At 39.0% G+C, this 10,268-nt stretch overlaps 1 protein-coding gene across 1 annotated transcript in view; it reads right to left on the bottom strand.

The window, feature by feature from the left end:
• Positions 1-331: 331 nt before the first annotated feature.
• Positions 332-10,268, bottom strand: part of LOC123560484 (uncharacterized) — a 70,374-nt gene continuing 60,437 nt past the window's right edge. The window contains exon 8 of the mRNA XM_053516782.1: positions 332-669. Coding sequence (XP_053372757.1) covers positions 599-669 — 71 coding nt within the window. The 3' untranslated portion in view covers positions 332-598. The remainder of the gene's footprint in view (positions 670-10,268) is intronic.

Here is a 10,268-nt window from a genome sequence, read left to right as displayed (position 1 = left end):
AATTTTCATAAAGATTAGGTCACAAATGTGGCCTCTAGAGTGTTCACAAGGCAAAATCCTATGAAATTTCAACATTCTGGGACAAGTGTTTCTCAAGTTATTTTCAGGCCCCTGTGACCTTGACCTTTAACAGAGTGACTCTAAAGTCAATAGGGGTCATCTCTGCATGACTAATCATTCTATGAAATTTCAACATTCGCGTCAAGTGTTTTTTAAGTACATTTGTTAGTGTGATGGATGGACAGGGCAAAAACAATATATCTCCAGTGGGTGGCAGGGAGACATAATAACACCCTACTCAAATATCTAGATATTAATTCACAATACTAAGTTAGGTATATGCATGACTTTTAATAATAATTTCTCAGGTAATTTATTACTTTGTACAGTACAAAATTCATTTCATTGAAAGGCTGTTCCGTTGTTACTAAGCTTATTCTTACTACTTTATACAGTACAGTATTCATTGGCAATTGCTTTCGTCATTGCAAGCCTATTCCATGGTTACTTAAACACATCCTTATCATTACTTTATACAGTACAGAATTCATTGGCAACTGCTTTCGACACTGCAAGGCTGTTCCACAGTTACTTAACCTTATTCTCTTGTAAGTCTGTACAATAGCGCCATTAAGAGGCATGGGACCACAAGCCATTCCACCGCTGAGTCTGAAAACAATACATTAATGTAAAAAAGACTGCCAAATAACTTTCAGTAATGTATTTAATATACTGAAAGAGCACATTTTATCCAACTACCTGCCATACTGAGTTCGGAGTTTTCAAGGCTGGATTATGAAATAAAGTATGGAGAATATAGATATGATCAACAAGAGGGCCAAGATGGCCCAAGGTCGCTCACCTGAGTAACACAACATATAATCATTGTGAGCTAAAAACAAAGGGAGGTAACCTAACATAAATCAATCCAGAGTTTCTAACTTGATCATCTGAGTACCCTGGTGACACTGATGAAATATCAAATCAGTCTTGTCAGATGTTACTGAGAAATATCCATTCAAAATAAAAAAGGTTATTTGTCAAAAATTCACTCTGGAGTTGTCTACTGATTGTCTGAAACTCTTGATCACATAAATAAAATTTAGAACCAATCATGTAAATAGTTACCAAAATATGTTCATTTAAATTAAAGACAAAAGGGAGGTAATTTGAAATAAAATCAGTCCAGAGTTATCTACCCTGATAATCTGAGTCCACCTGAACTTTCAAATCAATCACATACACATGATTAGGACTGGTGAAGAAAGAAAAATGCAAAACAATGTGAAATATAGCAATTTTTGTAAATCAAGGGCACACAACTCTTGGCCTATTAAACTGAATCAGCTCTTGAAACTCATCCAAGACTTTTTAATCATACACATTCTGTGTAAATATTATTTGGATTGGTAAAGAAATGAAGCTGCTTGAGTGTAAACAAGGGAAAATATAGCAATTTCTGTAAAATCAAGAGCAAGTAACTCTGCTCCTAATGATCAGATTTCACATATGCTCATACACATTCTGTTTGAATATGATTTGGATTCTGAAGGAATGAAGGTGTTATAGTGTAAACAAGGTAAAATATAGGGACTTTTGTGAAATCAAGGACCAACTAGAAAATGCTTTTGTAAAAAAGCGCATGTCTCCCCAAATGCAAAGTCCTATAGGCAAGAAGTCAATAGGGGTCAGGAGCGAAAGTCAAAGAGAAACTGATGGTTGGCTGCAATAGGGATCGCCTACTTGGCATGTCCAGTCATCCCGCTAAATTTCAACACTCTGGGCCTAGTGGTTCTCAAGTCACTGTTCAGGCTCCTGTGACCTTGACCTTTGATCAAGTGACCTCAAAATAAAAAATGATTTTACATGAACAGGCCACTGTGACCTTGACCTTTAATTGACTGACTCCAAAAGCAATAGGGGTCACATACTCTGCATGTTCAATCATCCTATGAAGTTTCAACATTCTGGGTCAAGTGGTTCTCAAGTTATTAATCGGAACTGGTTATCAATGTTAAGGCCCCTGTGACCTTGACCTTTAACAGAGTAACCCAAAAAACACTATGGGTCATTTACTCTGTATGATCAATCATCCTATGAAGTTTCAACATTCTGGGTCGAGAGGTTCTCAAGTTATTGATTGGAAATGGTTTTCCATGTTCAGGCCCCTGTGGCCTTGACCTTTAACAGAGTGACCCCAAAATCGTTAGGGGTCATCTACTCTGCATGACCAATCATCCTATGAAGTTTCATCATTCTGGGTCAAGTGGTTCTCAAGTTACTGACCGGAAATGGTTTTCAATGTTCAGGCCCCTGTGACCTTGACCTTTAATGGAGTGACCCCAAAATCGATAGGGGTCATCTACTTTGCATGTAGAATCATCCTATGAAGTTTCAACATTCTCGGTGAAGTGGTTCTCCAGTTATTGATCGGAAATGGTTTTCAATGTTCAGGCCCCTGTGACCTTGACCTTTGACGGAGTGATTCCAAAATCAATAGGGGTCATCTACTTTTCATGACCAATCATCCTATGAAGTTTCAACATTCTGGGTCAAGTGGTTCTCTAGTTATTGATCGGAAATGGTTTTCAATGTTCAGGCCCCTGTGACCTTAACCTTTGACGGAGTGACCCCAAAATCAATAGGGGTCATCTACTCTTCATGACCAATCATCCTATGAAGTTTCAACATTCTGGGTCAAGTGGTTCTCTAGTTATTGATCGGAAATGGTTTTCAATGTTCAGGCCCCTGTGACCTTGACCTTTGACAGAGTGACCCCAAAAACAATAGGGGTCATCTACTCCAGCAGCCCTACAACCCTATAAAGTTTGAAGGTTCTAGGTCAAATGGTTCTCCAGTTATTGCTCGGAAATGAAGTGTGACGGACGGACGGACACACGGACGGATGGAAGGACGGACGGACGGACGGGGCAAAAACAATATGTCTCCTGGGGGAGACATAATAACTGTGGTCCTACTTGTCTGATTTTGCTCAAAATAGAACTCAACCAAGATCTTATAGCAATACATATACAATGTGGTTATGCTTTGAAATGGTGAAGAAATGAAAAATTATTTTAAATTGGATCACTGTTTCTGCAAATGAGATTTTTGTCGAGCCCACTTGTGGAAGCGAAAGCATAGTAAACTGTTGTCCAAATGGCTCTTCGGTGTATGTGCATGCATCAATGTGTGCATCCATCCCAATTTGTTTGTTTGTTTGGTCGAACTATAACTTTGACATGCATGGAGCAAGGTCCCGTCAGATCTTGTCCGGCCCATAACTTTGACATGCATGGAGCAAGGTCCCGTCAGATCTTGTCCGGGCCATAACTTTGACATGCATGGAGCAAGGTCCTGTCAGATCTTGTCCGGGCCATAACTTTGACATGCATGGAGCAAGGTCCTGTCAGATCTTGTCCGGCCCATAACTTTGACACGCAATGAGAAATCTTATTTATATTTTGCATGAATGTTTAACTCAATGACACTGCCTCTAATTCAAAGGCTATTTCAAGGGCAATAACTCTGTAACAAGGCTAAGATTCTCAGAAGAATGCCAAGTGTGCAAGGTCACATCATGATAAAGACTCAAGCAATGTTTCATGAATTTACAACAAATACTTTTTGAGCTAGGCACGTAATTAGGTGAAAATGTGCATTTTTTGTCTATTTCAGGGGCCATAACTTTAAAAATAGGGGGTGGAGCCAGCCAAAACATATGAGTTGTGCAAGCTTATATCATGATAAAGATTCATGCAAGTTTTCATCCATTCATATCATACACCTTTTGAGTTAGGCATGTCACAAGGTGAAAATGTGCATTTTTGACTATTTCAGGGGCCAATACTCTGGAAATAAGGGGCGGACCCAGGTGAAAAAGAGGAGGTGCGCAAGTTCATATCAAGAAAGACTCAGGCAAGGTTTAATCAATTTATATTAAATACTTTTTGAGCTAGTCGTGTCACAAGGTGAAAATGTGCATTTCTGACTATTTCAGGGGCCATAACTCTGAAAATAGGGGGCGGAGCCAGACGTAAATAGGAGGGGCGCATATCATGATAAGGACTCATGCAAGGTTTCATCAATTTATATCGAATGCTTTTTGAGCTAGGCGCGTCACAAACTTCTGACGGACGCACAGACAAGACCAAATCTATATGCCCCCGCCACTCATGGAGGGCACAAAAAATGTTTGTGTTACAATTTTGTTAATATTTGAAAATAGAAGGGTAAATTATCAGAAGTTTATACTGATAAACGAAAAACAAGAGGGCCAAGATGGCTCTAGGTCGCTCTCCTGAGTAACACACCATAACAGTGTAAACATGTTTTACCTAATGATTTCATGGAAACAAATATTCTGACTAATTTTCATTAAAATTGGACTGAAAAACATGGCCTCTTGAGTGTAAACAAGCATTTTCTTTGATTTTACCTAGTGAACTAGTTTCTTACCCCACATGACCCAGATTTGAATTTGTCCAAAACAAACATTCTGACAAAGTTTCGAGAAGACTGGAGCAAAAAAAGTGTCCCTTAGTGTGTATACAAGCTTTTTCCTTTGGTCTGACCTAGTCACATAGTTTCTGACCCCACATGACCCAAATTTGTGATCATGCAAGAGTTTATGATAAACATTCTACAGATAGAATCAAGAATGTGCTCCCTAGGATGTAAATAAGCTATTCTTTGCTTTGATCTGGTGACCTAGTTTTTGACCCTACATGACCCAGATAAAAATTCATCCCAGATCTCTATAGACAAATATTCAACAAGGTTTTTTCTTTGATTTTAACAGGTAACCTAGTTTTTGACCCCTGATGATCCACATTTGAAATTGGGCTAAAGATCACCAAGATCATCATTTTGACCAAGTTTCATGAAGAAAGGGTATCTGGAGTGTTACCAAGCTTTTCCTTTGTTTTGACAGGATAACCTAGTTTTTGACCCCACATGACCCAAGTTCAAACTTGAACTTGAGACAACCATTCTGACCAAGTTTCATAAAGACTGAATTACAACTGCCACTGGCCTCTAGAGTGTTCACAAGTTTTTCCCTTGATTTGACCTGGTGATCTACTTTTTGACCCAAAATGACCCAGATTCAATCTTGGCCTAGATAAACATTCTGACCAAGTTTCATAAAGATTGAGTCACGAATGTGGCCTCTGGAGTGTTCACAAGCTTTTCCTATGATATGGCCTACTGACCTAGTTCTTAACCCCACATAACCCAGTTTCAAACTTGACCTAGAAATCATCAAGATAAACATTCTTCATATAGATTAGGTCACAACGGTGGCCTCTAGAGTGTTCACAAGACAAACGTTGATGCATGACGGACAACGTACGACTCATGTCGACAATGACCGGTCACAATACTTCACCTTGAGCACTCTGTGCTCAGGTGAGCTAAAAACAATTGCTTAACCTTTACCCTGCTAAATTTCTATAATGAACTTGTCCACAGTACCATTAACTCTTAGAAGGGGTGCTTACCAAAAAGGTACTGACTGAATGGCTAACAGTGCAAATCTTGATCAGACAGCATGGATGTGCAGGCTGATTATTATCTACACTGGTAGCAAAGGCAGAAGCAATTTTGTCCAGCATGGTCAAGGTTAACTGCGAAACACCAAAGACAAACTTCTCTTAAGACTTGGACAAGATGTGGATCCATTATAGGAAAATTGTGCTCCAACATCCTGTCACTGTATGGTCATGTGTTCATTGCTGACAATTCAAGACTCAGAAAATCTCTGTATCACAGAGGATTGAGGTAGGGTGGGAGTATAGATACTACAACAAGAGCTCAGCTAAGCGTGGCAATATACGCCCGAAAGGTTATATCAGAGGATGGGAACAAAAATTTAAAGAACTTGACTGTTGAAGCCCAAAGGACAGGAAGAACAAAAGGGAGAAATTAAAAAATTCTAAGTCGACAGAAAAAAAAATTCTAAGTCCACAAAAAAAATCCTTACCAGGTAAAGATATGTCAAAATACACCTAAAAATTGGAGGTACCATCCATGTTGTACCGCAGAAAAGTGGTCTTGGTTTTTCCCTATGGCCAATAATAAAAAAGTTACAAAATAAGCTATTTATAGTAATATAAAAGGGAAGTAATTCAATAAAAAAGATTATTATAAGTGAACAAAAAAGGGATCTGCCAAAAAAACCCCAAAAAACAAGAGCACTGCAATGCAGAGCAATATACAAATAAAACAAAGTCATATGACCTTTGACCCCTAAGTGTGAAGTTGACCTTAAAGTGAGCCATCCGAAACATGCGCTCTGCATGTTGTCTTGATGTGGTGAACATTTGTGCCAAGTTTCTTTGAAATCCTTCAAGAAGTTCAAGAGTTACAGAGCGGACACGAAACAAAGTCATATGACCTTTGACCCCTAAGTGTGACCTTGACCTTGAAGGGAGCCATCCGAAACATGCGCTCTGCACGTCATCTCAATGTGGTGAACATTTGTGCCAAGTGTCTTTGAAATCCTTCAAGGGGTTCATGAGTTACAGAGCGGACACAATATTGCTACCCGACAGACAGACGGATGCACACCGGCGTCATGAAAAAATCATCAGGAAAGAAAGGATAAAAGAAATTGAAAAAAAAAAGATTTTTTATGGGGGAAAAGTAGTACCAAAAACAGTGAACAACTTCATATTCTGAGCAATAAGGTTTCATGACTTCAGATCAAATACTTTTTTGCATGACATGTCTCATTATGGGGAGAATTTGTGCCAAATAATATTAACTGTTTTTAATGCATGACAAATTTTGGTTCAGACAGGAAAAAAACACTACTGACTTTTGACCTCAGTGTGACCTTGACCTTTTAGCCAGAGGTACTGGTCTTGAGCATGACAAGTTGTCTGATTATGAGGAACATTTGTGCCAAGAAATATAAAAATCCTTTCATGCATGACTAAAGATATGGACCAGACAGGAAAAAGTATCTATTGACATTTGACATCAAAGTGTGACCTTGACCCTTGTTGAGCTATGGGTCCGGGTGTTGCGCATGTCACATCATCTTACTATAGGGAACAATTGTGCCAAGTACTACTGTAATCTCTCCATGGATGAAAGAATTCTGGACCTGACACAAAACAGACACCATAAATGCCATGCTAACCTTTGAACTCCAAGTGTGACCTTGACTTTTAAGCTATGGGTCTGAAAGTTGTGCATAACACATCTTCTTTTTATGGAAACATGTTTGCCAATTAATATTAAAATCCTTTGATGAATTGTTGAGTTACAGACCCGACAGGAATGAAGTCCTGTTCACCTTTTGACCTCCAAGTGTGACCTTGACCTTTGAGATAGGGGTTTGCTGTTTTTGCAAGACGCGTAGTCTCATTATGAGAATCATTTATGCCAGGTAATATTAAAATCCCTTGATGAATAACAGAGTTACGGACCTGACAAGAAACTGCAGATGGACTGACAGAATAAAAGATGGACGGAAAGTGCAATCCTATTGTCTCCAAATCTGGTTTTCAACCAGTAGGGGACTGATAATCTGACATCAGAAACCTTGAAATATGCAAGTGTCCAGTTCATGATGATGATGATGTTTTCATTTGTATTGGATGAAAACTGTAGGAGTCAAGTACTTAAGACTAGAAATACATTCTGCATGCCTACGGGCAGAATATCGAGCCCGCCAGCACCTTTGGCCTCTAAGTGTAACCTTGACCTTAGACTTAGGGACCTGGTTCTTGCGCTTGACACTCCATCTCATAATGGTGAACATTCATGCCAAACTACATCAAAATCCCACCATGCATGAAAAAGAAATGCTCTGGACAACCTTGACCTTTGAGTTAGGAACATGGTGTTTGCGCATGACACTCCTCATTGAGGTAAACATTCATGCCAAATATAAACAAGATTGGTCCACGCATGTCAAAGTTATTGTCTGGACGAAATCGGACAAACGTGCCACCTAAATGATATAGGGGGCCATTTCTTTTGTCATTTTCTTTTGTTGTATAGGGGGCCCTGGCCCTTTAATCTATTTTTAATGGATTGAAGCTATTGTTCTCTTTTGTTCTCTTTACAGTTTGATGGCCCTCTCTATCTTTTAAGTTGCTTGGACACATGCATGCGTCCATATGCACAGATGGACACACATACGCACATAGACCGACCCACCAAAAGTGACGACTATATCAAGCTCACCGCAAGTGGGCTCGACAGAAATGCAACTGAAGATCAGACGGGCAGACATTTCAAACACTGCATGCCATCGAAGTCATAGAAATTGGGGACATAAAAATGTAAAGTGCAAAAAAACTTTCATTTAATGTCTAGGATCCTGCGCTCTGACAAGTGAGATAGCTTTCCATGTACTTCATCTAGACCAGCTAAAAAAGAAGTTATGACACAAGAGCTGTCGGAGGACAGAAACACTCGACTATTCAACAGCCTTGTCAGTTGAATGAAAATAAAAGTTGAAACAAGACCTGTCAGTTGACAGCGCGCTCGACTATTCTCAGTACTTGATAGTATAATATAAGCTATGTCAAACTTTAACATTACAATAAGCATATTCTAAGTCGAAAAGGGGCCATAATTCAGTCAAAATGCTTGACAGAGTTGCCTCCTCCTTTTTACAGACTGAGGTTGTGATGGTAAACAAGTATGCAAAATATCAAAGCAATATCTCGATGGACTCTGAAAATATTTGGGGTGGTACGCAAACTTTAACATTACAATAAGCATATTCTAAGTCGAAAAGGGGCCATAATTCTGTCAAAATGCTTGATAGAGTTGCCTCCTCCTTTTTACAGACTGGGGTCACGATGGTTAACAAGTATGCAAAATATGAAAGCAATATCTCAATGGACTTTGAAAATATTTGGGGTGGTATGCAAACTTTAACATTTGTGTGATGCTAACGCTAATGCTCACGCTCACGCCGACACTGGGGCGAGTAGGATAGCTCCCCTATTCTTCGAATAGTCAAGCTAAAAATGGAATAATTTTGTAAACATGCAAAGTAGAGTTATGTAACCTGTGCATCACATGTCAAATTATGACAGTGAACAAGTATGTGAAGTTTCAATCCATTCCCATTAGTGGGTACAGAGATGCAAGCTTACATACAAAAACTTAACCATGCAAAAAATGCTAAGTCTAAAAAGGGGCATAATTTTGTAAAATTGCAAAGTAGAGTTATGTAACCTGTGCACTGCATGTCAAACTCTGACAGTGAACAAGTGTGTGATGTTTCAATCCATTTCAATTAGTGGGTACTGAGATACCAGCTTACATACAACAAGAGGGCCATGATGGCCCTATATTGCTCACCAGAGTTTACCTGGCCTACTGGCCTTGTTTTTGACCCCAAATGACCCAGTTTCAAATTTAATCTAAAGATCATCAAGACCAAGTTTCATATAGACTGAGTCACAACTGTTGCCTTTAGAGTGTTCACAAACTTTTCCTTTTATTTGGCCATGTGACCTAGTTTTCGACCCCAAATGACCCAGATTAAAACTGGACCTAGAGATCATCAAGACAAACATTCTGACAAAATTTCATAAAGATTGAGTCACAACTGTGGCCTCTAGAGTGTTCACAAGCTTTTCCTTTGATCTGACTGGGTGACCTAGTTTTTGACCCCACATGACAGATTCAAACATGACTTATAGATAATAAAGACAAACATTCTGATTAATTCTAATGAGTTTCAAACTTAAATTGTGGTCTCTAGGTTGACAAGATTTTCCTTTGATCTGGCATAGTGACCTAGTTTTTGACCCCACATGACCCAGTTTCAAACTTCACCTAGAAATCATCAAGACAAACATTCTGACCAAGTTTCATAAAGAGTGAGTCAAAATTGTGGCCTCTGAGGTGTTCACAGGCATTTCCTTTGATCTGACTGGGTGACCTAGTTTTTGATCCCACATTATCCAGATTCAAACCTGACCTAGAAATTATCAAGACAATTATTCTGACCAAGTTTCATAAATATTGGGTCACAACTGTTGCCTCTAGAGTGTTCACAAGCTTTTCCTTTGGTCTGTCCTACTGACCTAGTTTTTGACTCTACATAACCCAGTTTCAAAATTGACCTAGAAATCATCAAGACAAACATTCTGATTAAATTTTGTAAAGATTGAGTCAAAATTGTGGCCTCTAAAGTGTTCACAAGCTTTTCCTTTGATTTGACCGGGTGACCTAGTTTTTGACCCCACATGACCCAGATTCATATATGACCTAGAAATCATCTAGACAATTAT

The sequence above is a fragment of the Mercenaria mercenaria genome, chromosome 10, assembly GCF_021730395.1.
Source record: "Mercenaria mercenaria strain notata chromosome 10, MADL_Memer_1, whole genome shotgun sequence".
Lineage (NCBI taxonomy): Eukaryota > Metazoa > Mollusca > Bivalvia > Venerida > Veneridae > Mercenaria > Mercenaria mercenaria.
The sequence above is the reverse complement of the archived record's forward strand: the minus strand, read 5'-3'. Positions and strand labels throughout refer to the sequence as shown.